Consider the following 27,140-nt stretch of genomic DNA (forward strand, 5'->3'; position numbering starts at 1 on the left):
ACACAGGTGAAACTAATGAAGTGCTATCAAAGCGGAGGGAAAATGCAGGATGTAAGACTGGTGCAGACACACTAGGTAAACATTACAAATAAAACAACCAATTATTAAAAAAACAAAACTAGGTATAACAGAAATAAGGCGTTGGCTCTCATAGTAGACAAGAAACTACCACTGAAGAGTTCAAAGAAACCAAACTAATCATTAAAATAAATACAAGAATATAAGGCAGCTTAAGCATGAAGTGTCTCATTTGTTTAAAGAGAAATATTCCAGCTTTAAACTGACTTTATTATTTTTAGTATCTTTCAGACAGGATTGTACCTTTCAATTCAAATTCTAGACATTTTGCTTATTTACTGATTGAGACTCAAACCGGCGAAAGATTCATCATCATTTTCTCCTTTCTTTTAGGGTACTTTGTTCATGATGCCAGCGATATCATCCTGTCAGGACATGGAAGAGGATCATGGGAATTCCTACTCCATCATGTACTGGTAAGAAAGCAGGCCTGTTTGTATTGTTTATTCTACTCTGAAGTAAACATTATGGCTTTAACACTCTAAGTACACACTGTATTACTGAATATGCTACTGTCTGACTATTAATACAGTTTCTAGTAATCAAATAAATTCACAACAGGGGGATAATCACAGGGAAGACAGCTCGCTCTCTGCAGCCTTGTTTGAACACAGCAACATCAACTGACTTGTGACTCCTTTGACTTTGTCTGTGGAAATCACTTCTTCAATAAGCATTCGAGCATCTCTGGTGTGTCATGACAGCAGGGTTTCCGTGGTTACATTATTGGGAGGCATTTAAATTCTTCTAGATCCACTCATGGAAAAGCAAACGTTTGGTAGCTTTCAAAGCGCACCATGCTGAAAGGATTTTCACTCCATCAGATTTTTTTCCAACCTGTGGGGTGACCAGTGTCTCCATTTATTTCCATTCTGTCTTGCAGTCAAACATTCAACATGTTATCCACAGCAGTGCTGTTGTTACATAATTATCAAGTCAAGCCAAACAGACATTTTTACCTCCCTTGGAGGAAGGGATTGAAGATTAACAAAACAACCAACCAAACAAATCTGTATTTAGTAATCTGTGTGCCAGAGAGTCTGGATAATCCACATACCTCAACGAGAGACTAGAAATACTTATTGATTCTGAAAGATCCACAACACTGTAGAGAGATGTGTCCTGGATGAGCCAGCGTCACTGTGACATTATAGTAGTAATATTCATATATATGTAATATAATATATATACAGATCCACACAAGTGGATTCTTTCTCACTCTGGATTGCCTTCATTGAGTTCACAGATAAGTGACTCACTGAAAGTTCATGTGAAGACAAATGTACAAAATATTTAAAATAAAAATGATTTCTTCCATCTCATAAAAATTTGACATTTTCTGTTATTTTATCCATCTTCTCCTCAGGTGATCTCCTGTTTCCTGTATACCCTGTACACTGACGTATACGTAGCTGGTGGTGTGATTGCTCTCTTTGTGGAAGTCAACAGCGTCACTTTGCACCTGAGGCTGATGCTGAAGCTGGCGGCTGCTCAATACTCCTCCCTGTATTACTACAACAAATTCGCCAACATCATAACCTATGTTATCTTTCGTCTGGGTACCCAGTTCTACCTCACCCTATACATCATCAACAACTACTCTTGGCTGGACAATGGCGCTTTTTTTCTTATCTGTATGATGATGATGAATATTATGATGCTGATTTATTTCCTCCGCCTGCTCCGCTCTGACTTCACCCCAAGGAAAAGCCCTGAGGGACAAAACGGGATGCACAACAACAATTCAAAAAAGTTCCTCAGTGATTGACAAGGTGTACAGAATTCTGTTACAATTTTGTTTAGGGTGGTAGTTTACGTATTTTGTCTTTCTTGAACAGAATCTGACACCGCTTCTTCTTGTATATTCCTGCCAAAGATGACCCTGAAAGAAAGGTTGGTCGTACAAGATGTGGCTTTAACCAGGAGCCTCAGCCTGGTTGGGTTAGTGGAAAAAGCAGATATCGGCATTGCACAGGGAAGTATATGATGCAATACTTGTTTACCAAAGCAAAACATTCTGGTTCCACTCCGGCAACATTTTTAAACAAATAAAATCTGACCAGCTGTTATATATTTACAATTAATGATCATTCCCACGCTACCTTGAACAAGTAGACATATTCAAGATTACACTAAGTTTAGTGTCACTATTGCTACCTCTTTAATGTTTGATGGATAAATTAGGTTATAACCAGCAGCCAGTTAGCTTCACTTAGCATCAAGGAAAAGCTGGTAAAGCTAGCCTATTTGTCCTTTTACATGTATACAAAAAGATCCCTCTGACTTTGGTTCATGTTTTTTTCCAGCTAAAAAGTCAGCCTTAGAAGTGCTAGCAGACAGATTTTTATTTTGCTTTTTGACAGCCAGAGCAGCCACTTTCTCAAGTAATTAGTTGTAATGCTAATTCAAGCTAACGGCTAATGACTGAAGTCTTCTCCCTGTATAGTGAAGATAGTGAAGATAAAAACTATGACAGTTTTTTTATCTTAATCCCCAAAAAGAGCGATGGTTAGTATTTAAAGAAGCATCAACAACAAAAGCCTCAAACGCCACATGAAACAAAATTTTATCACATATGCTAAATAATCCTGCTTGCCTCATGAAAAGTTAGCTTAATCGTTTAACAATTACACACATTATCAAAAACCATGTGTATAAAATGTGTCATGAATTAGCTTATCCCAGTTAACCAGCAGTCAGTTTTTGCTAGATTTAGCCTTTTCAGTTATTAATGAAAGATCAGCTTCTCTGAAACCTCTTCCACTCTGGGAGAAAGATACTCTGAATTAACTGACTAGTCCCACAGCGCCTCAAACTTGCTAACTGTCTGGTTGTGCTACAATGGGCTTTGGTGCTATTGTTGCTGCTGCTGTGCTGTGAGTAAAACTACTGTCAACAGTTAAGAAAATATCTGAAAATAGGGCTAACAAGATTCCTGGTTAAGTCCAAGGGTTTAAGAAAAAGCAACCTTACCTCAAGTAACTAATGTACAACCTGTGATGGTAGACATAATCTGTTCCCCTTAAAGGAGATGAGCTATATTCTGGCTGCTTCCACCTGATTCCAGTCTTTGTGCTACGCTTAGCAAACACTATCATCGCCAGTTAACTTTAAAACAATGAGAAATGTTTTTCTTCCCAACTATTTTAGTAATCAAACTTCTGTCTTTGAATCTTGATCTGTTTACCTAATTTTTCCAATTTAGGTAGACAGGTTGAACAACCATTTGATTATAAAAAAGTGTTCGCATGCCAAAAACACAGCTCAAACTTCAAAAATGTAAAGTAATCTATACCTTAGATCTGTGGAGGATGTATGTTTTTTTTTTTTAAGTCTAGTCTGTCACTTCTAAACAGAAATGTACTGACCAGTTTAAGACTTTCTGCTACAATAAGCTAACTGAATCCTACATGTTGGCATGCTGTTGATCATCTCTGCTTTCACTTAAATGTGAAGTAGCTTTTAATATGTCCAACCACTCATTTTGTTGGTCAACTCTGTGATGAATTGTTCAACTCATTTGTTGTTTGAAATTGCAGGGATAAGATCCGAAAGAGCTTGGCTAACAACCTAGCTAAGCTTTTTGTTGCTATTCTCAAGGGGGGCAGCTGTTCCATACAGACCCCTCTGGTCCCAATGGTACAGAATTTAACACTAATTTTAAAAGATGTGTCTTCTCTCTCTGCCTGTATGATACTCTTTGTGGTTGAAGGGACAAAGAGTGATGACTTTTTACTTTGTGAACGTTTCCTAGGGCTAATCTGACTGGCAACACAAACATTTTGCGACAATTTATGGTCTTCAGATGGTTCTCATAGGCCTATAAAATCTGTTGGTATTTGACACAATAGGGCTGAAGCTGGTTCTTCCTGCCATTTAACAGCCTGTTAACTGCGCTCATCAGGAAGTGAGCAGTCACAATCAGTGCTGATACTGTACTGATGTAGACTAGAGGCAGAGTAGCACCACAGTGTGTACAGCTTAGCTTTTTTTCACGAAATAATTATGCATTTTACAGAATAGTTCCTTTTTAGGGTAATAAAAGATAACCTGAGATGAGGATGTTCCTCCTCATCCCTCTTAACAGTGGGTGTACAACATTTTGTAAACAATGTCTTATATGATTTTTTAAGTGCATCTCTCAAAACATAATTCTAAAATCATCATGGGCTTAAAATTTCCCAACCATGCCTTACGTTCTAAGTGCTGACAGTAGACATAAATGTGATATTTACAATTTTGTCTCAGCAAATACCAAGGAATTCCTGCACACATTTTTGTTTCGATGTGCCTGATTTGTTTCCTTAGTGCCTTTACCAGAATGCCTTTTAAAACATAAACAGAATAGAGATTGTGTTCCAAAGAGAAGTAGTGCTGATATAGCTCAGGATGTTAGTGAAAGCCAAACAGAAATTGGAAGAAGTTTTTAAATTTACCACATTTATGTATAATGTGTGAAAGGCATAGAACTTTTTTGGACCCTTGTGTTGTGGATGATTGAATGGTACATTGAAATAAAGGAGTGCTTAAATTACAAATGTGTTGATGTATATTTTTTGTAAAACACACTCTACTGGTATAGGGATACATATGTTTATTTTTGTGCTTTTTTTTTTTTTTTTACTTATGTAAACATCTTTAAAAATTCCTCCATATTCCATAACATCTGTGTCAGACAACCAATTATATCTAGAGTGCTCTCTGTAGTTCACATGTTCAAACAGTTGATAGAGAGTCAAACAATAGTATTTTTCCTTATTTTGACAAGAGCAAGGACATAGGTTACTACAGAAATAATGGTACAACTTCTTATTAATGATTAAGGTGTGCTTTTGCATACAATTATGCTGAAATGACTTTAAACAACACATAGTCTCTGGTTTATTATTGGCTTTACAATAAAGAATTAGATCATTGAAGTAATTTTAACATTTGACTTTTTATGGCTGGGTTGGTCAAAATGTGATACAGTTTTGCAAGGGTGACTTAAAGAAGGTTATGTAAGTATGCAAATAAATACTTAGAATATTTGAAATACTTTTCTCAATAACTTGAAAGTGTATATTTCAGTCTTTTTTTTTTAAACTATTAAACGTAACAAAACAGAATTATAGCAAACAATTTCTCTTAGAAAAGGGCCCGATAACACACCTGGAGCCCTGGTGCACAGTGTAGGTGTCATTCCTTTTTCCACTCGCTGAGGCTGCCTTAAATGTGTAAATTGGATGAATTATCACCCCTATTTTCACCCACAGGTGTTGTGATTTTGTCACCTATTAAATTTTGATTAGAAAATGACATACCATCCAATAACTGGGAAAAAAAATCCTTACATATGTGCACAGAAAAAGGTTAAAGAAGGAATGAAAGATAACATGAATGTAAAGTAGGCAAAAACAAAAACAAAAAACAAAAAAACAAAACATAAAATGTATTTCTTTGGGGGAAAGAAATCTGATAAAACCTTGAAAATATTTTGCATACCTGTTGAAGAAATTCTGAGGATAGGAAATGATGAAGGCGTGATAACTAAGAAAAGCACAATTTAAAAAAAGTTTTTAAATGCTATTGTGGGATACATGGATAGATGGAGTCCTGCCATACCTCATTTCCTCCAGCAGGGGACCCAGCAGAGAAAATGTGGGAGGAAAAGAAAAAAAAAAGAATCCAGGGATCTGAGTCAGCAGCGGGTCCAGGTCAGACTGCTGTCTCCCCCCAACTTCCGTGCATCGTCCTCAGCTCCTTTAGACACAAAATACACGTTTAAAGGGGACAATGAGCCTGGAGAGGTTTACATTACTATAGAAACCATCTGTGGAGAAAAGGCGAGCTGGTCGCTCAGACGAGCGAAGAAGAGGAGCTAAGCGGACCATCCTGACTCGTTGTTGAGGTAACATCTCTATGACTCAAACACGCCGTTTACCAGCAGTTAAATACACTTAGGTTTTGTACTTTGTTGCTAGCTTTCTGAATGTGAAGTTTAACGAGATAAAACGGTATCTGAACCAGCATTTGTGTTTGAAAGACGACCTTTAACGGGGCGAGGTATGAGCTACATGTTGGACCAAACTTAGACCAGTAAATTAGTCTCCTACTTCTTTAGCAGGAGCTTTGATGAACAATAGGATTATAAAAGAAACACATCGGGGATAAGCACTGGTTACAGTTATCTGCCCTGGGTCTGCATGTGTTCACACAGCTTTACAAAGGATAACATATTTTCTATCATGGTTTACAGAGCTGTTTGGCTCGACTACCTCCATGAATGCAGCTCTACCCTTTAAAAACTGAGGTACATGAGCATTCCGTGGGTACAGTCTATGACCTGGTTGCCAGTAACAACAAGAAACAAATAAATGAGTTTGTTGATTCGTCGGTATTGTTAATGGGTAATATATCTGGTTTATACTGTACGAGTTCATTAATAATGCATTGAGTCATTTTCGCCATGTGGTGCAAACATTGAATACACAAATTAAAGCTTTCTTAAAGCTCCTTTGATGAATTTCAAACTGGTATTGAAACAGAACGAAATTAACACCACTTCTTCTGTATGATCTACAGAATCAACTTAAACCAGAATCAGCATCATATAGTATTTCTAAATTGTTGTTCTCAGTGCTGAAAACTGCTACCACAGGGTAGGTGTAAAGTTATACGCTGCTAAATCCGCCATGGAGACATACATTTCACTTTGAAAGGACAGCATTTTAAAATTGTTCTTTAGAAAACTCAAACAAGTGCTCAAAAAAACAGCTAAGGAATAGGTTCAAGTGTGCCCACAAAGGGCACCAAATTTCACCCAAACCAAAAGCTCCTCACAGGAGCTTTAAGTTACTTTTTTTTAATGTAAACCACTGTTTTTACATGCCACAAATCCTGTAAAAATATACGTTTATTTTGGTTGAATTAAAATCTTCACTAGTTTGATTTATGTGAAAACACAAAAGTAGAGTAACACAAGAAATATAAAACTGTTTTCAAAAGCTAATTTGTTTTTCCCATCCCTAAATGTCCCTTGAAATATTTACACCTAAACTATAAACACTTGAAGAGACAGTACATTTTTTGTACACCACAAGCCTGAGAAAAAAATCAGTTATAAGAAGTTAAAACAATATATTACTAATCCTTTGTTTCTGTCTATGTGTCTAGCTCACCGCTTGTCTCACCTCCAGGCTCCATGTCCGTCCGAATTTCAGCCATGAGTGTTCTACCTCCTGTTCGAAAGGACCGTGTCATTGCTCAGCTCCCTCAGGTGAAATCATGTTCTGTTACTTCCTGACTCTGTACTCAACAGACTGGACCGCATCACTGATTCTTTTTCTCATTTTTCTGTCATAGTGTTTTAGGAAAGAGGCAGCTGTGCACACTAAAGATGATTTCAACAACAAAGTGAAGACTGCCTGCCAGGAGCAGCGCACTGGCACTGTGGGGTGAGTTCTGCAAATCAGAGAACAGAAGATACTGGGAGAAGGTTTTAAAGGCTCTTTTATTTACCCTTAACCTCTTCTTCTTGTTATCTCAGCAGATTTAAAATCTCGAAGGTCATCGTGGTGGGTGACCTGGCTGTGGGTAAAACTTGTCTGATTAATAGGTAAGCTCAAGCGCAGTCAGTTGATACAATTGCTGGATAATGAATAACCTATCTCTCTTCTGGCAAAAAAAGAAAAAACAAAACAAACTCATACTTATTTTTTAATGTATTCAGTGCAACTCACAATGAACCTTTCATTTATTAGAAAATAGTTGAATCATTCAACTTCTCTCTGATGATCTTGTTTGCTTTTGTAGGTCATATACAGGCATCAATTTGAATGTGGATACATTTCATAATCAGATAAAAATCATTTCAGGTGCTTAATGATTTTTTTTGGTTTTATACTATTACTTTATTAATCCCCGAGGGTCATTAAATTTTTCTCTCTGTTGAAACATGCTGCTCATACATAGGCTGAAATACACTCAAACATGCACAAACATGGCCTTGAACATGGACTTAAAGGAAGACACAGAGTCAGGGGTTAAATCAAGAAGGGCCACGTTGAGCAGCTGAGGGTACAGTGCCTTACACTTCTGTTGTGCCCAAGAAGTGAGCTGACATCTTTCAGCTATCAACACAGTTTGTAAATTGAGCTTCTGACAAGACTTTAACCTTTGATACTCCAGTTCTCAATGTAAGTCACTGTAGACTGAGACACTGGTGCCCACACCAGCTTTAAGGCAACAGTAATGTTCGTACAAAATCAAGGGGGGCATTGGGGGGGGGGCTTTTTGACCAAAGAGCTTCAGCCTGATCCCCACTTACAGGCTACAGTCTTCAGCTGAAGACTACATTTCCTGTCTTTCTCAGGGTTGGTCAGAATTTTTACAAGCTTGAATACTCCCCGTCTAATAAAAAGGGAAGAGTTACTGTGAGTTTTATCCCTGCTTAAAAATACTTTTCCATTGTTACTACCTATGCCAGATTGTAATACAGTATTTCCACCAGACAGTGGCTGTGGCATCCTGAAAGTTATTTGCTAAGTGCAATAAGCAACAGAAAAAGAATTCCCAAAAGCTATCAAGTATCTAAAGAGTCTAAAAACATCACCCATGTTTTGGGTAACTTTCGCCCAAAATACAGGTAAGATTTTCTTAAGTGCTGCTGTGAGATTCAGAAAGGGAGAAAATTGCATGCACTGTATGCTGCCGCATAACATAAACACAGATATAAAGATCAGTACAGATGATGCAGTGCCCAGCTAACGCTACCACCACATTAACAGACTGTTGCAAAAATAGCTAAATAGTAGCTGGTGACTAATGAATATTGACTTGACTTGAAATACCCATCTATTCTCGCTTTATCTGTTCTATCAATAGACAATATTTCCTCCTGACCTCGAAAGACGCTTTTGTGTTTCCAGGTTTTGCAAAGATGTGTTTGATAAGAACTACAAGGCCACGATTGGTGTTGACTTTGAGATGGAAAGATTTGAAGTGCTAGGAGTTCCTTTCAGTCTGCAGCTGTAAGTATTCAGTTTAATAAACAACTCAATGTAAACAAACTGATTTTGTCAGTTGTGTATTTAATGTTGTTTTTTTTTCTCTTCATGTTACAGCTGGGACACTGCAGGACAAGAGAGGTTCAAGTGCATTGCTTCTACGTACTATAGAGGAGCCCAAGGTGAGAAATTAGTGTGTGTTTAAGGGCTTAAAGCAAATAAAAAAGAAGCAAAAATCTCAGAATAAAAGAATTATAATGTTAAACATTAAGTCAAAGAGGTGAAAGGCTTTATCTGCATTATCTAAATCTGTTCAAACATCTGAGGTGATGATGTGTTTTCTTCTTTTCCAGTTGTGATCATTGTGTTTGATGTCACTGATGTTGCTTCTTTAGGCCATGTGAGGTAAAATCATTAATAAATAGCACATGGTTAGCATCTTTACAGTTTTTCTCCAACCTGGTGGAGTTTAAATTGTCTGTTTGTGTCTGCAGGCAGTGGCTGGAAGACGCCTTGAAAGAGAACGACCCCACAGCTGTTCAGCTGTTCCTTGTTGGCACAAAGAAAGACCTGAGTGTAAGTATGCTCTGCTGTTTAACGTGGACATGCCTGTGAACATTTTTGTCTCTTACTGGAGTCAAATGTCCGTTGTTTGGATTGACGCCAGCAGCACAAAGAGTGTGTTCCCCAGCTCAGAACTCAGGAATGTTGTTTCTCCATCGTTAACTAGAGTGAGGTTGAAATCATGGATATTTTAAAGACATTACTGAGTGTAAGAAGTAGATCATTTATGTTTCTTATTGGAGAAAACAATGAGCTATACCCTTAAAAAACTATTTTCTGGTTTTATCAGATTGTATGAATAAGTTCCTGGGGCTGGGATTGTAATTTCCTGTACTTATTAAGCCAAGTATGCTAGTGGCATTATGGATAATGTAGGATTCAGGTTTGGATAAATGTGAGGAATGTGTGTAATAAAAGACTTTCCACCTCATCAATAATAAATCTGATATTGAGGCAATTAGATTAATTCAACACAAACATTTATGTATCCCAAAAGATTGATTTTGAGTGATCATGAAAAAGACCCACTTTAACACTGGTGTCTCTATATGACCCACAAAAGCATGTAAGACTGTAAGGAAGAAGATGTTTTATTCCTAAAGAGGTATTTTTACTGTCACCAAGTAATCGGACAAAGGGATTAACAGCCCACTACAGAAGCAGACTCAAGTTTACATTGATACAGCAAAGTTAACAGCGAATATTGTAACTTGATCATGTTTCATCTTATTTCCCTGCCTCTGTTTTTCCCAACAGTCTCCTGCTCAGTATTCTCAGATTGAACAAGAAGCCCTCAAAATAGCACAAGAGATCACAGCAGAGTACTGGGCTGTTTCATCCCTCACAGGTGAGATTTTTTGTTTCGAAAAAAGAATGTTTTTCTAAAACATCAAATAGTTAAATTGAAATATTTCAACCGAAAGAGGCAGAAACAGCAGCGTGTTTTCCATATGAAAAGCTCAACAACTAAAAGTTTTATAGCATAATCTGAGAGGAACTGTGTAGTAACTGGTTGTTAAACATGATCTCTATTTGGAGTACACCCTTTGTTTTTATTGTAGATGACTGTTATAGTTTAAATTTCATCATAATGTGAACTCATTAGTGAAATGCCCTTTATTATACAGAGTTATGTGTAAAAATGTTCCCATTCATTTTCTTTTTAGGCTGAAGACTCATCTTTGACTTGACTCATAGAAAACCATCTTATTTAACCATCTTTATATCCACATGTTTATATTTCAGACGTTGTAAAGTTAACTTGAACTCTGAATTCGATGTAATAACAAAGCTCTTTTTGGACTAAATCTTTGGACAAAGTCTATTTGTTTTGTTGTATTTTGTTGTTAAGGATCAAGGTTTGCATTTTGAGCAACTCTGAATATGAATATGGAAGCTTCAATTAGCTTTTAACTTTTTAACTTCCTTTTTTGCTGCAGGAGAAAACGTGAATGACTTTTTCTTCCGTGTTGCATCTTTGGCCTTTGAGACAAACGTTCTCGCGGAGTTGGAAAAAAGTGGGACAAGGCAAATCGGAGAGGTCGTCAGTAAGTTTTCGCAGTGACTTTTTATTACAAATCAAAATTTTCACAAAGTTTTTCAGACTAAGCATTTTATTCTGTTTTTCTTTTGTTTTTCAGAGATTAACAGCACCTCAAACAATGTGTACGCTATGTCGAAGAGGAAACAGCCCAGCTGCTGTCAGTAAGACGCAGGATTTTACAGTAAGAGCTGCAGTTAAAGAAAGAGGTTTCCTTCAGTGGAAAAAAAAAAAGACTGTGGCTGCACTCTAAGCACATGGGAGGGATTTCTGTGGTCAGAGCAGGAGGAGGGACGCTGGACTTGAACTTCCTGACAGATTGACTTCAGTTTTTGCTGGACCAGAGAGAGTTTTTCTCTCTGTGGGATGTGGATTCTTGTGGTGTTCTTTGGTTTAACTAGTCCAGATTCACAGAGTGACACAGAAATTACACCATTTTTCCGGTACTGCAGAGATTCCAGAGGATGACGAGCAACATGCCTAGATGTTTATATCTGACTTAGGGCTTGGATTAAATAATCTTGCTGCTGTAGTTTGTTTCACAGTACAACTTCTTTTTTTTAATCATCTTTTGATACATTCTTAGATTCTCAGTATGTTTCTGCCGCTGCTTAATTGCATTTCATTGTATTATTGATAGGAGGTTTCCAACTTATCTCTCTTGTTTGTTAGAGCGGATCTCCTTTTTTACATTTTTTATATGTTTTACTTACTCAATTCAGACAGATTCATTTTTTTACATCTTGCTGGGTCTATGATCGAAAAGCTTGAAATCACTGTTGGACTTAAAAAGATTCTTGGTTGTTTGCTGGTACAGGTACTTTTGCTGTTTGTTTACAACCATATGACTGAGTTAAGAAAGTAACTTATAAGTTTTTATAACTTGACTTTATTAAGAACAGTTTTCATTGTAGTCAGTATTGTTTGTGTCTCTTGACAAAAAAGGAAGGGGGGGGGTCATTCAAACTTTGTTTAAATTATTAAGGGCATGCCCTCATTTTTATTCATGTTAATAAAAAACTTGATATTAAAAAACAACACTCAAGAAAAGAAACAGGAGAAGCAGACAGCAAGCAGGGCTTCATGTTAGGGGAGGGCTTGACCAATCCCAATATGATTCACTTCAAGCAGGAATAGTTATGATTTTATAACAAAGCTTTATTTTTACTAGACAAAAATATTGAAATCATTCTCATAGGACATGTCTGTTCTTCAAACAACAAACTCTTTTTATCCTAGAAACAAGATTTATAGTTCAGAGAATCTGAAATCAACTCAGTGTTCAACAATAAAGCCTTAACCAAAAATAAAAAATGCTGTATTAACGAAGACACTACAGTGTGTTGTCATGGTTTGTCAATGACTTGTGTGTTTATGCTGTATTTAAAGTGTGCACGAAAAAAATAAACTCAAAGCAAGTTAGTTTTAATATTTTCATTAGTTAAACTATAGAAAGAATCAAATCATTGTTTTGGGATGTGTGGACTAAACCTCTCAGGTCAGGTCAGTCAGCACCAGAATTACCATAACCAGGATGTAAACAAGCCCAGATGACAGATGGTAGAGCTGGTGATTTGGCACTGTTGTGATCTCGCAAATGGAGATGAAGTTGTGTGTTTTCTGTGTCTGATTAAAAGAACATAGAACCGACTGGAACAGCACAAGCATAGAGCTCAGTGACCCAAGAGCTTCTGGTGCTAACTCTGCTAATGTTAGCCACAACTAGCAAACCAATTCACCATTGTTTACCAACTGACTCTGTAATCCTCTTCAGACGGACAATATCAGCCTAATTTTGACACTTTTCTGCTTGTTTTCTTGTCTCTGTTAGTCAGAATTTAAACTTCCGTAAAAAACATTATTGTCATGATGTGGGAACATCGCTGACTCTAGAAAAAGCTCTATATTTGGTTATGTTTGCACTTCAGACAAATTCAATCTGAAAAGTTTCAGTGAGAGTAAAATATAAATTTATTATTTGCTAGAAAAAGTTTTCTACAGTTTTGATATCAAAGATTACTTGTAAAGAATCATTTCATTTTTTTCTGCAAAGCGTAAACATTTCTTAAAAGCCTTATAAAATGTAGCTTCTTCCTTATTCATAACAGTAGGTCAGGAAATTCCTGTTTTCCTCGTTCACTTTAGAAGTTTTTGAAGGAATCAAGTGTCTTTTGGTCAATTTGGCTCTGGAGCTCTTCAGGGATGCAGTGTGAGAACTTGTAGTTGTCTTTAATCCACTTTCCTCCTTCAGTGTTCTCGATGGCCACAGCTGCAACACCTGCAGGTGAGTGTGAGATGAACACAGAGATGTTAAAGGTGAATGGACTGTATGTAAATTATACTTCCTGTAGTTTTCTGACCACAAGAGGCTGCTGCTGCGTGAAACGCTTGTTAGTATTCATGAATGTCACTCACAGTGTGTTAAGATGGAAACAGTTGGGGTCAGGTGTCTTCTTTGAGGACATTTACAGCATAACTTCCTTGACTGACCTGCAACGGTAGCCCCCAGCTTCTCCACCAGCTGGATGGCAGCCTTCATGGTGCCTCCAGTCTCTATCCATTGGTCCACTATCAACACTCTCAGTCCTGCAGAGAGACACACACACACACCTCATTCTCTCTCTCGCTCTCTTTAACAACCCTTTATCACCCAAGTATCATACAGACAGCTGGAAAGCTCAACAGTTTTTCCTTCAGGAACTGTATTTTTTTTTTTCACTCAGCCAAATAGTTTAAGAGTTACAGTTGAAGCTTGAAGAAGCTTGCATCAATTGTTGCCTGTGTTTGGAACTTTGCACAGAAATTCTTATGCAGTGTCATGATACCCTGAACATCCCCATAAAGCTTGTCTTTTCCTCTTGAAGGAGCTGTTTTTAGCTGCCCAAATGGTTGGGGAGTTACAGTAATTTAAAAAGCACTTGTAAATTGGGAGTGCTGCCACACCTATGGGTTTTGAAGCCCTTTTTTTCCTTTTTTTTTTTTTTTTTAAATATTATGATCATACAGTTTATGGATTTGAAGTGTTACATGCACAGACAAAAAAGAAGAAAATAATTAGAAGAGATTTAAGCTTTTTATAGTTGCTTGTTTTTCTCAAGACAGCAAATCAATTATTTCAACACTGTGTGAAAAGTCAGCTCTTAAATTGAAGGTAATCAGACTATCTTACCAACGCCATAGGGAAACAAAATGTTGTTTTTTAATTTTTAATATTTTTAACCCTAATGCTGAATTGCATTTCAAGCAAACAGTTCAACTCTTGACAAACAAAATAATCTTAAAGACTCACATTTATTCCTGAAGATGGAATTTTTGTATATTTTTTATCATCCTTTTAGCTTGTGAAGTCATCATTGAAACATTTTCTCCAAATCCATAAATCCATAAATACAAGATGAGAACAATTTTATGTTTAAGACTAGGAAAAAAGACTGGTAGTGCACCTGTTCTCAGTTTAAATATATATATATATATATATATATATATATATATATATATATTTAAATATATGTTCACTAATAAACTACTTTTTGATGGAAAACATCAAATGTCAAGATCACATCCTGCCATTAAAAGAAATACAGAAGAAGAAGTTGGAAAAAAAATAAAATTACACAATAATACTTTGTTTTGGATTAGGATTTAACAAATTTGATCTTTGCTTTTTTTCTTTTCTTTTCTTTTCTTCTTTTTTTTCTTTTTTTTCTTTTTTTTTTTTTTTTTTTTTTTTACAGAGCAAGCATGTTTTAATGCCACAAGACAAAGAGCAACACCTACTGAATCACACTAGAGGGTGTTGTGCTCCAGGAAATAATCAGACCTGTGCTTGATGAAAGCTGTGGTTTGTTACTGTGAGGCATTGTTATGGTTTATATTCCATTTTCAAGGATAAATCTAATGGCAAAATCTCCAAATGTAACATCTTTATGGTATTTGAAGCCAAAAATGCCATTTTTAAGATGTCTTGCTTCTGAAATATGGTAGTTTTTGATAGTTTGAACTGTGAAATGGATTAAAAAAAAAAAGAGCTGTGTAATATATAAACGGATAGGTACTTTTACATTTTTCAGTATATCAGTGTTTTATATTGACAACAAAGCAATAGATAGGTACAACGTGCAACATCCAATTAACTGTACCATTAAACTTATTTTGATAAAGCCTTTTAATCTAAGAGCTGTGTAAAGATGCTTTTTGTTTGCTCACCACACCTAACATACCCCCTTAAAGAAAGGGAACTTTAAGGAAGCTAAACTTTTGGTGTTGAATAATAATGATAATATAGACAAGCATGGCTTTGCTTTTTCTATTAAAAGTATAAAATATATTAAAAGTGTACATAAACACTGATAACTCATCTTATTAACAACACTCCCCATGAGCATGATCTTTTATTACACTCTGGAGCTCTCTCAGTACCCAAACATTACCAGCTGTGTAAACATTCGTCTTCTCAGCAGACATTTCTGGCATTTTTAAAGAGTACAAAACAAAGAAAGATTAACCTGGTCTTAGCACATCCAGTCTTACTTCCATAGTCTTTTCTTTGCCTGTGTAATCACTGTAATTCTGATTTTCTGTTGCTACACACAGGTGTCCAGCTTTACGAATAGCCAGGAAACCTTTTCCAAGGACGGTGGCAACAGATGTTCCTGAAAACAGAGAAACAAACTGATCTGTAATGTCTGTTCTCAACCACAGGTAGGTATCTCACAGTTTGATCTTACAGTTTTATGTCATGCTGCAAGGTTCAGAGGAGATGGGCTTTCTAAATTTAGGATCTTTGCTGCAGGGGTTAGGTTTCCTGCTCCATGCACAGGCAGGGCAACTCAAAATAAAACAAGTGTAACACACCAAGTGTACTCTCTTCTGACCCATTTCTTTTTACCGCCATAAAATCAATAGTTTTCTTACCAAGAATGAACCCCATTGCATCAATCCCTGCAACCAGGTCAATGTTGTCATTCAGAAATGGACTGATAAGGTCTTTGACACAGTCTGAAAGAGCCTAAACATGACAGAAAAGCACAAAACACACACACAGCTTGTGTTTTAGCAGCTACTTATACATTCAATGTTGTGACAGGAAAAACAGGGGAAACAGAATCAAAATCATCCCTGATCCAACCTTAGAGTTGCAGTAGAGTCTGGACGGGTCCAGCCAGGCAAACGTTGGACCTTTGGTGTTTGGTGCCATCAGAGAGAGGTACCATCCTTTAGGCTGGTCTGCAGGAAGTGCCAGCGCGTCCATTTGCACAATAACACTGTCTGTAGAGTGAGAGGAAGAAACTGTGGTGAATGGAGCTGGCTGTAAATGAAAGAGAGAGAGTGTCCCGTATCGGGTTCATGTGAGGCTTGTGGTGAGTGGGAGGGAGCTGTAACAGACTGCACTGTAACTTACAGGGTTTCCTGACTCAGTTAAGAGGGAACAAGTAAATGGATTTCATTTTTAAGAATAAATGAAGGATTTATTTTCATTTGGTTCCATTTCACTTTTTAAAACTTTTTTTAAAAGTGCAACATAAATAAAGTTTCTAAGCATCATTATCAATCTACAGTTCTACAGTTTCATTTAGAAGACACAACAAACAACACAAGCAATAATTTAGACAGCTAATGACAGGCAATAACCAGGTCATTACATTACAATACATTAAGTCTTTGTCTTTTCTAAGGTGAAAAAGTGAAATGAAAATGTCGTTACACCTGTTTGAATGTAACCTGCTCACAAGTAAGATAATTAACATAAAATGACTTGTAAAACTTTGTTTGTGTATGCCTCGGGCTGTTGTTTCACATGCTGAACAGAGCTCCAGTCTAGAGAAAAGGTGTCCAAACAAGCTCCAGTTGCAATCACAAACAGTCCCTCTTCCTATACTCACAGCATACTCCGGTTCTTGGACCAAACTGTTATTTCACTCACTAGATAAACTGATATTAAGTGTCATACAGATGTGGTGCAACAGGGTTCAAGCTGAGTGTTTATCTTTGTGCAACCAGAAACTTCTTTCCCACGGACAGACTTTATGTGCCTCTGTCGAGTTTAACTTCTAGAAATTTTACAATGGGATGCTTATCTGAACTTTTGCTTTATTTCATGTCACATTTATCCTAACAATGTTTAATATATAATATTTAACCAGAAAGTACACACCTGATTCATATTTTGGTGTATAAATCTATTTATTATAAAGCTTTTAGATATCTTACTTCTCTGCCTACATTTAGGTGAAGGTGAGAGGGGGAAAGCTGGCCTGAAATGTACCCACTGTGTCCAAAAACAAACAAATGAGAGTGATACAGGTAAGAAAAAGAGATTTCTATTTATTTACTTATTCTAAACCAAAGGCATGTGTATCAGTTGATAAATTCTCATTATATGCTATATCATACAGAGTAATTCAGCTTTACCACTTGGACAGACTAGACCGCAGGTGGAGGAACGGGTATGTTTGAACATGGTGCAAAAATAAATGGACTTTCTGACCTCAAGGTGCAGCACTGTAAAACTTCTAAATTGAGAGTATGCTTTCTCTCTGACACTATTGTTTTGGTTTAACTTTCTCAAACTTTGTTAAATCTCATTACAGAGCTGACCCTGAAGGGAAAGACAACTATTATTAGCTATAACTATTAATTATTGAAAATTACTTCATACAACCATACTTCAAAATTTATATCAAATTTAAAAACTATCCCTTTAAGTAAATCAGTGCAGTGGTTAAACACAAAACAAGCTAAGACAAGTTGCCATTTAAAGCTCCTGTAAGGAACTTTTGGTTTGTAGGGAATTAGCGCCCTCTATGGACAGAGTAAAATATTATCCCTCTTTGTGTATTAGTAAGTACAGTTTTGTGATACAAATTCCCCTCATTCAATCTTATAACAGTCAATAATACAACTCACTGTGAGGCCTTAGTGCGAAAATGTAAATTAAGTCTGAGCTGTTTGTATCCTGGTCTGGCACATACCCAGTGACACTGATTACAGGTAATAAATATGAATTTATAGAAATAATCAATCCTCTTCTCCATAATCAAAAAGGTCAAAAAGAGGCATCTGGAATAGTTTTAGTCTGACACCAAGAAATAAAAACTCTTCACAGGAGCTTTAAAATCATAGTTTGGGACTAACTTTGACTAACTGCCTTTTAGAGCCTGCTTCAAGTGGCCACATGAGGAACTGCAGACTAGTTCCCTTAGTATAGAATAAGATCTCAGTTGAGACTATAGAACAAAAATGCTATTCCAAAATACATGCTATTCAGTGGTATATTAATGAAGATCACAAATCCTTCACCCTGGCCCTTTAAAGAGCTTACCCAAGTTTTTTTTTCTTGCTTTGAAAATGTTAAAAGTTTTTTTCAGAGCTCCATGATATTTGGTTTTAGTTAACTAAAAACAACAGTGTGAAAACATTCAAATCTGTAAAGACAGGTGGAAATATACACATCTGGATTAAAGTATCAGTATTTGTACTAATAACCAACTCAAACACTGACTACTCATCTCCTCCAGGGGGTGCTGTTTGTTGTGCCCCTGCCTGTCTGTGGAAAAGAGTGAACAAAAGCAGCCTTACCAAGAGGGGATATTTAACCCAGTGTCACCCTTCTGTTTCACCCTGCGTGTGTTAGCTGACTCCAAAGCTTTCCTCTGGTCAGCAGGATTATTCCCCCCATCTCAGCCCCTCCTCCAGTGACCACTGAGATTCATGGGAAACTTTTTTTTTTCCTTTCTCTCCTTCAGAGTTTGGTCGAATGTTGCCTCTGGTGATTTTACATCATTTCTCTCCGCCTTCCAACAATCCGATTTCAGTGCCTTGAGTAGGCTGGATCTCCGCCTCTAGAGCTCCCTGTAAGACCAATCATGTGACTAAACACTGGGCTGATTAGAAACCAAACCTGACAAGAGCTTTTTCTTTTCTGCCTAAAAAGTCACGGATGAACAGATGCAGGGGGTGTTTGCTGAGCATCGTTTTCTAAAGTCACGTGTGTTAAGTAGCTACAACTACTCAGAATCTCACCTGATCAACTCAAGAGTTTCCCTGACTCGGTAAAAGTTAAAGTGCACTTGAATGGTGTATTTCATTAGATTGTGATTTATCATTCATCATGAACATATGGGATGGATCCAAAAGTCCTGTCACTAGAATAAATAAATAAATTAATTAATGAATAAATTTAGAAGTCACAAATAAAAGGAGTTTTTTTTCTTGAAGTTTGAGATCCTGACTTCAGCCAATAAACACTTTTGATTGGAACTGTTTTAAATTTCAATCAAGTCTCTTTTTTTGTCTTTCTAGTTTCTCTACTTTCCACTAATTCTTAAAAAATTATTATCAAAATTATTGGGTCAATCCCTACAGCATTCTCCCAGTGCATTCAAACCAAAGTAAACACATCAGTGTTCTCCTTTATGATGATCTGCTGATGATTTATGGAGACATTCACATTCAGAAACCCAAGACTGATTAAGACCTACAAGAAATGAGGCACATTACACCTCTTCAAAATCATTTACCTACACATTCGGTCTTCTTTCCAGATGTTTTACTGCTTTAATGTTTTTCATTATGGAAAACAAGATCTCTAGAAAGCATCAACAGCAGAACAAAAATGTATCCCCTCCCCCCATCTCTCCTTTAATCCTCCAAGGAGTGCCCCATTACATTGCATTTTCAGTGTTTAACTGATTATTTCAACTATGCAAAAAGAAGATCAGCAGGAGCCAAATGTTTTCACGTTTCTTGAGTTTGCTTTCAGAAATAAATTGGGGGGAAAATTTGGTAATCACACTTTTAACTTTACTGTGAATTGCTCATCATCAAAACATCTTTCAACGGTTATTCCTACATTAAATTGAAGCTTAAGATGTTGGCTTTAAATGTAAATCCCTTTCATTTTCCAACTCATCTTGGGGATAGTTGTCACACACTATGGGATTGTTTGTCACAATGTTTTAATGGGTAAAATCTAAAAAGCACAACTAAATTTGAAAGTTTAAATGCACTGACAAGTGGACAAATACATAATTGAATGCATCTTAACCCAAAATGAGCAACAGTATGAACAGGTATCACATCTACAAGCCAACTGTATATAACATATACATATATGTCAGCCAACACCAAAGAGAATATGGCCACCAACCTAAACTGGAGTTTCTTGCTAGCATCAAGGCTAACAACCATATAACAAGAAGTAAGTTAGCTAGCTAGTAAACAGCGAACAACAAACTAAGCTATAGCTCCCCCTTCACACTTTTTTGGAGTAAGGATTGTTTTGTTACAAACCCATTGTGTAAAAGCCCAGAAGAAAAATACTGAGGAGCTGAATAATTAAAATTTGACATGAAAAACACAAAAAATCCACTGACCTCAAGTTCAGCTGTCTTACTCCGGAGAAGACTATGTAGGTGAGTCCTGTTCCCAATTCCAAAAATTTCCTTACCACAATTTGAGAAACAGCACCCTCTGGTGGCAAGGTATAATCGGTGTGACAACCAACCCCATTCTCCCCTACTCTCTAAAAATTGAATAGCCAGTGTTGCTTTCTTTTTCCATCTTAACCTTAAACTTTTGAGAGAAAATTAAAGATTCAAAATTCTCCAAGCTGTGCATTCAAGTTGTTTCTGTCAAATTGCTTTTATCACAGTTTGGTGATAAGTCCAGAGAATATTCTGTCATTTGGAGTTAGAGTTGTGCAGAAGGTGCAGCTTTTTAAATGTTATCAAACAACTGCGTTTATGTGTGCTTTGGGTTGGATAATATTTGAAATTGAGCACTTGTGCACATATTTTAAGCTCTTATTCCCCTATCTTCTGTTAATTATTCCCAGGGCTTCCCCAGGAGGGAAAATGTGCACACTCAACGGCAGTGATATTCCATTTTCCATTGATAAAAACACTCATTATCAGATTTTTCTGACAGGGGGTGGGTTTACCAAATTACTCATTATAGACACACAGCAATCTCACTGGTTGAGATTGTTTATCAAATAAGAAATGACCACATCAGGGCTCTCAGTGCTGCTCAACCAAAAGGTGAGAGGGTGGGTGAAAAATGCCAGAGGCGGTTGGAAAGTGTGATTTGGGTTAATTCGGCTGATATGTAATCTGCTCAGGATCGTGAGTAAGGAGCGTTTTTCTCTGAATCAGTTCAACCCTCAGTCAGAGATGTTTGCGTGTGACAGCGCCAACCTTTCTCCACATTCCTCAATGAAAGACTTTAGTCCCTACATTGTGATTTAGGTCATCACCAATTCACTGCCTGTTTTGTGGCATTTGAAAGATGTCCAATCTCCTAGGTTGGCACAGTCACCCCATGCCTGTTACCATGGGAAGAGGGGCGAGCAGGAACCTCCTCCATGCGTGTTCCCAAAGTAAATCTCCACTTTCTGCAGGCCTGAGCTGAGGGGGCTGGGAGGTCACTTTCGTTCATCTCACTCTCTCACTGAAAGGATGTGGAGTTCATGCGCTACACACCCACTAATTCACCCTCTCCTCTCCGTCCGCACGTTGTAGTTCAGTGAGTCACCGCACAGTATGCATAGTAAGGATCACTGCATTATTGTGGAGTGAGTGAAAGCATTTGTTGGCACCAGATCAATCACTCCACCACGCGTTGGTTCTCATTTTAACGCATGGTGGGACACGTCTTTGAAGTGTGCGCTCTCTAATGGTGTGATAGATAGAGATACTCAGACCAGGCTGGAAATCTAGAGAGGTTAATTCGTCTAACTCCTCCCAGCTTTGCCATTTATCGTATTAATAATCACACCACTTGCGCGTCGCCTTAAAAGAGGGAGGGCTGCTCGAGAGCGCAGGAAAACCGTGAGGAGCTGTCTCGATTACGCGTGGTGCTGAAAGTGCCACTCGCCGCATCATGTGGTCGGTCTTCTTTGTCTTTCTGTCTTATTTGGACAGAAACTTTGTCAAGGGCGACTTCCTGAGCCGCGCTTTGGACGCAGAAAAAGAAAGCAAAGAAATGTTATACATGCTCAATGGCACCTTTTGCGCAACAATGTCCACCATGAGGGAGAATTTCCTCTACCAGGTGTCAGATGGAGCTGAGGCTGTTCGCTCCTTCGTCAGCCCCGCTGGGAAGCTTGTGAATTGCTCCATCATAGTGAACCAGGCGGAGGTGAAGTCGTTCATGCATGACTGCAGGATGGGATTGGGAGAGCAGATGACCTTGCAACGAGTGGAGACGCGCTATGCGCGCTTGGAAGAAGCCAAACTGATGTGCAAGGAGTTCAAAGAAAGGTCGGAGCGCAGCAGCAGGATGGGAAAGGATGAAAGTGATGACTCTGCGCTGCAGGACAAGATATTAAAGAGATCCAAGAGAGGATTCACTTATCCGGGGACCCTGTGGTGTGGAGCTGGAAACATGGCTGACAATTATGACCAGTTAGGTAGGTTATATAATTTCATTTCTTTAAGCAGATTAAGGTGATCATGTGCACTTTATATGGGAATCTGCCAAATACCAACCGGGTTGTGACCTCCGTGTTGCAGGAGAGTTTGCAGAGACGGACAGCTGCTGCCGTGTCCACGACCACTGCCCGCATGTCATCCACGCCTTCTCCTCTAACTATGGCTACACTAACTTTAAGTGGCACTCTATCTGCCACTGTGACTGTGACAACGCGTAAGTGCAAGCATCCGTGTACTAAAGGCTCTATGCACAAAATATTTTGGGTTTAGTTGCACAAAAATGTTTCATCTCTAAACTTGCCATGAAAAGGTGACTGCGTTCAGAGTGAGGGGGGTTTGATACACTGTAAAAAGGTTGCTGCAAATTATACACATCACTGTAATTAACAGTATTCTTTCTGATTTTTTTTTTCCAACATTACTTTGGTGTAGGACATTGAAAAATACCTTTCCAGTAAGTTACTGCAGATATTATTGTTATACAATTAAAAATGTTAAAAAATGTTATTATAATCTTGAAATGAGCATTAGATAACAGACATGACATCTACTTCATGCCACTTTGCTGCAGTCTTTAAGATGACTCAGAAGAAGGATCAGAAGATGAGAAAATACCCCTAGATTTAATAAAAATCACATTTCACACCTTTTTCCTAAATCAGATTAAGAAGAAACTGCTTATTTGTCGGCTACTTTTTACTTGTATCACATTGTGCACTCGCCATACACGTCCAGAGGTTAAAAAGCATTATCAACTGACTAATAGGTGCATTTGAAAACTTCAAATTGTGTCGGAAACTGCACAATGATCTTCAGTCAAATCAGTCAAACTTATTACAGACCCTTTTTTTCTTATTTCTGTGATGCATTCATAAGTACTTCTAATCAAATGTCACTTTGGTTTCACAAATAGCTGTTGAAATATGTGCTGACTCATTTAAGATGAAGTCATGTGTGATCAAAGCTGCTGTTCAAGAAGGTTTATATAGGTGAGGCATGAGGTAACACTTAAAATTATAATCAGAGTAATATGTAAGTAATGCTCACTGAGATTTAAGCTAACTTGGGTAAAACTTACTCACAATGAAATGAGATCACTTTTATACTCTGGTTGATTTCTTGCAGTTGCTTTATTTAATGTGATATGCAATATGTCTGGATATCTTTTATCTTATAATAAAATAGATACATTGTTTAATGAGAGCAGGGAGCATCTGCAGAGCTGCATTCACAGCAACATTTAAAAACGAAAAAAAAAAGTGGTTAAATTTGAATGTTTTTTTTGTCCTTTTCTTTCTGCAGGTTGAAAGCCTGTCTCAGGAAAGTTAATGACACATCTTCCAGAGTGGTTGGTCAGGCGTTTTTTAATGTCATTGGTGTGCCTTGTTTTGAGTTTGCTTTTGAAGAGCAGTGTGCTGAGCGCCACTGGTATGGCATGTGAGTATCAGTGGACCCCTGTGTTGAACTCTTAAGTAGATTTGCAGCACTTTGAGCTGAACTACTTTCTGAAACCTCCACCCTCTTGTTGCTCTCTTGTAGGTGTAAACGCTATCAGAAGTTTCCAATTGCCGTGCTGAAAGAGGCGGTCCCATATGACTTTGGTGGTATTGACGTCATCGATGTGCTGACACGTGCTCCTCCCATGAGGAAAGAGTCCAGTAACAGCAGGGAAGAAAAGAAACCTGAGACTACGACTCAGTCTTCAGTATCAAGCCCTGAAGAGCCTTCACTTAGAAATGTCGTCACAGCTGCTGAGGACTTCATCAAGGTCCTTGCTACGGTCTCCACCTCTCAAAGTTCCACCACCGACCCTGATAAGGTAAACACACAAAGCTCAGAGAAGAAGAAGAGAAAGAAGAAGAAAAAGACCAAAAAGCAGAAAGGAAAAGGAAAAGGGAGGAAGAGGAAGCAGAAAGCAGAGGCAGTTAAAGCCGAGGAAGGAGCTGCAGTGTCCACCGCTGGGAACAAAGCAGAAGACGTCATTTCTCTCAGTAACTTCATCAGTGAGTCACACAAACACGACCCATCTTCCACAAGTGGTGCCAAAGACAGGGAATATGAGCCCGGAGACAGAGAAGAGCCTTCCAATGAAGTCATGAAAGATGAACCAGCAATGGGAGAGCCTGCGTCCATAACAACAAGCACAGTGGTGGAGGAGAAGCCAGTGGAGCTGAGTGAGTCTACGGTAAAAACTTCTTCCCCTACGAGCCCGACAACAGTAGTGTCACAAAAAGCAAAAACCAGAAGGCTACGGAAAGGGAGGCGCAAGAAGGGCAAGGAAATTCCTTCTCCTGAGAAACTTGTTACTAACACAACAAACGACCCAAAAACCACTTCTGTCCCCTCCACCATTACCATAGATCCAACAGCAAGGCTCGAACAACAAAGCACTGAGAGTGACACTGAGAAGCGACCTATCCTCAGCATTGCCAGGATGCCCATTGTAATCCCCAAAGTCAAAAGAAACAGGTCAAAGGAGAGAGGAGACAGAGAAGGAAGGAATAAAAGGAGGAGAGTCGGTTCGGCTTCTCCCATTGTGGCCATCGCCCATGAACATTCCTCTACGGACAATCTGAAAGCGATCCCTCTCACTGAGACTCCCATCGTGCCCTCGCTGCCCACCACAGAGCAGCAGGTCTCACACAGGCAGCACTTTCATGCAGGACAGATGAGTGTCCATGTTACAGCTCTGAACTCCTCCTATAGTGTTTTGAAAAGGCAAAAGCTGAAAGGAAGAGGGTTGAGAAGCAGAAGGAGGAAGACAGTTTTGTCTCAGCAAAGTGACAATCCGCTTTCTCAGAGCAGCTCTGACAACGTGCTTCCATTTCTCTCTGCTCCAGGGACAAGCAACGCACTGGACATCCCAGCATCTACTGCTACAATTAGCAGGCCCAAAGACGTAACAGAAACTCATACTGAATGGAGACTTTCTACTACCACAGTGGCCCCTTCTATCATTACAAAAACACACAAGCAGACATTCAGACAGCTAAGAAAGCCAAGAAAGAAAGCGTTGCCTCTTTCTCCTGCTGACGGCATGTCTTTGCTTGAACAAACTGAACTAACACCAATTGCATTTACAACCATGCCATCCAAAGCCACCACCACAGTAGATATGAGCCTGCAGACCTACAAGACCACCTTAGCTACACCTATCATGAGTCCACTTCAGTTATCTATCGAGAAAGCAAAAGCACAATTCATCAGGAAAAAGAGAAGGAAAGCAGCGTTGTTTTCTAGACATTAGTGAGCTTTTAGGTGCTAGCTCATGTTAATCACATACACCTGCAATATATGAGATACAACCATATAACTTTACATATCCAGAGTAAGCCTTTAAGGTTCAGAACTTTAATCACATAAATGAACAGAAATCATATTTGAATGTGTTGTGGGAATCATGCTTGGAGAAACTGTATGCTGCATGTGTAAAATAAAATTGAAAATGATTGTGAATGTAACTGGCACTGTCTCCTATGAGTTTCAAAAAAAGATAATGTGCGTTTTATTTTCATTTTTTTAGAAAGCATTCTTTTTTTTCTGAGAGTAGGATGAGAAGATTCAAAACATCTTTTATGCCTAATGTGCTACAACTATTAGCTGTTAGCTTAAAATTACAATGTGAAATTTCATGGAGTTTGGTTTTGCACATAATAAAATTAGATCTTATTTATTTATCAGTAAACTTAAGCGATTAAGCCAGGTAGCTTTTCTAAAATATAATCAAAATGTGCTCATATGCGGTCATAAATTAACAAGTTTCTTTACAGATGGTTTTAAGCTCCTGAGAGGCTACAGATCACTCAGAATTAAAAAGAAATAAAAGTCATAATATGAGGAATTTAGCTTTGAGCTGTGACAAAGGAGTGTTCTTGTATGATTTGTGTTTTTCATATAAAAGATGTGTTTTCAGTTTTAAAATGAGGAAGACTGAGATGTGGAACAGTGATTTTTATAATCTGCAAGTGTAAAGGATAAATTACAGGAAATTCAACCACATAAGTGAAACTGGTTTTGAGAAAACCGGATAGAACGGAGGAAGTTAAAGGTCTGTCTTTACAAAGGTCATGAGTGTAGGCATCTGCACGGTTTTGTAGCTGAACCTGACTTTATATTTCCTGCTGAAAGTGGGATGAGAAGATTGAAAACACTTTTGAACCTGCATCCTTAATACAAGTCATTAGCCAACCATTAGCTATCAGCTGTTAGCTTGAATTGCAGTGTGATATTTAGCGCACTTAGTTTTTTCCACATATTAAAAAAAAAGTAAGCTTAGGTGTTGTTTTAGGCAGATTCATTTTGGAAAAGCTAGGCTAGCTGTGTACCTCCGTTTTCAGTGCATTAAGTTAAGCTAGCAGCTGCTAACCTTGGCTCTGAATATTCTGGTAAGGTATTGCTGTTGTTTTTTCTGATTTATCTAGTGGAAAGAAGACATGTTTATTTTTTGTAATGTACAAATTTAATATCTAGTGCCACTAAGATGATATAAAATGAAACATAAAGAAGAGTAAGTAAATTAGCGAGCATACAACTGTCAGA

General features: G+C 37.9%; 4 protein-coding genes across 7 annotated transcripts in view; 3 read left to right on the forward strand and 1 right to left on the reverse strand.

Annotated features, from left to right (window-relative positions):
- tlcd1 (TLC domain containing 1) overlaps positions 1 to 4,616 on the forward strand; it is an 11,226-nt gene extending 6,610 nt beyond the window's left edge. Inside the window, exons 3-4 of the mRNA XM_074679965.1 lie at positions 412 to 494; positions 1,445 to 4,616. Coding sequence (XP_074536066.1) covers positions 412 to 494; positions 1,445 to 1,846 — 485 coding nt within the window. The 3' untranslated portion in view covers positions 1,847 to 4,616. The remainder of the gene's footprint in view (positions 1 to 411; positions 495 to 1,444) is intronic.
- A 1,095-nt stretch (positions 4,617 to 5,711) lies between these two features.
- On the forward strand, positions 5,712 to 12,921 carry LOC141798286 (ras-related protein Rab-34-like). Of its 3 annotated transcripts, none has more exons than XM_074680156.1 (11): positions 5,712 to 5,968; positions 7,257 to 7,336; positions 7,423 to 7,514; positions 7,607 to 7,675; positions 8,988 to 9,089; positions 9,183 to 9,247; positions 9,419 to 9,470; positions 9,560 to 9,641; positions 10,386 to 10,476; positions 11,069 to 11,176; positions 11,270 to 12,921. In XM_074680156.1, exons 2-11 carry the CDS (start codon positions 7,262 to 7,264, stop codon positions 11,335 to 11,337), a joined length of 804 nt encoding a protein of 267 aa, XP_074536257.1. In that variant the 5' UTR covers positions 5,712 to 5,968; positions 7,257 to 7,261; the 3' UTR covers positions 11,338 to 12,921. The 3 variants fall into 3 exon arrangements, with proteins under 3 accessions (XP_074536257.1, XP_074536256.1, XP_074536258.1); XM_074680155.1 differs by having other exon boundaries at positions 7,234 to 7,336; positions 11,270 to 12,918; XM_074680157.1 differs by having other exon boundaries at positions 7,234 to 7,336; positions 7,610 to 7,675; positions 11,270 to 12,915.
- A 201-nt stretch (positions 12,922 to 13,122) lies between these two features.
- On the reverse strand, positions 13,123 to 18,895 carry LOC141798287 (adenine phosphoribosyltransferase). Of its 2 annotated transcripts, XM_074680159.1 has the most exons (6): positions 18,748 to 18,895; positions 16,298 to 16,437; positions 16,084 to 16,177; positions 15,675 to 15,821; positions 13,660 to 13,755; positions 13,123 to 13,447 (listed from the first exon to the last, which is right to left on the reverse strand). In XM_074680159.1, the coding sequence occupies exons 2-6, from the start codon at positions 16,418 to 16,420 to the stop codon at positions 13,311 to 13,313; spliced, it is 597 nt and encodes a 198-aa protein (XP_074536260.1). In that variant the 5' UTR covers positions 16,421 to 16,437; positions 18,748 to 18,895; the 3' UTR covers positions 13,123 to 13,310. The 2 variants fall into 2 exon arrangements, with proteins under 2 accessions (XP_074536260.1, XP_074536259.1); XM_074680158.1 differs by lacking the exon at positions 18,748 to 18,895 and having other exon boundaries at positions 16,298 to 16,503.
- Positions 18,896 to 21,872: 2,977 nt separating this feature from the next.
- Positions 21,873 to 26,039, forward strand: proca1 (protein interacting with cyclin A1). Its single transcript, XM_074679800.1, has 4 exons — positions 21,873 to 22,579; positions 22,683 to 22,815; positions 23,904 to 24,038; positions 24,141 to 26,039. Exons 1-4 carry the CDS (start codon positions 22,051 to 22,053, stop codon positions 25,846 to 25,848), a joined length of 2,505 nt encoding a protein of 834 aa, XP_074535901.1. The 5' UTR covers positions 21,873 to 22,050; the 3' UTR covers positions 25,849 to 26,039.
- Positions 26,040 to 27,140: the final 1,101 nt, after the last annotated feature.

This window comes from Halichoeres trimaculatus, unplaced genomic scaffold, assembly GCF_033239565.1.
Source record: "Halichoeres trimaculatus isolate MK-OKI-2021-1 unplaced genomic scaffold, fHalTri1.1 fHalTri1_scaffold_9, whole genome shotgun sequence".
Classification (NCBI taxonomy): Eukaryota; Metazoa; Chordata; class Actinopteri; order Labriformes; family Labridae; genus Halichoeres; species Halichoeres trimaculatus.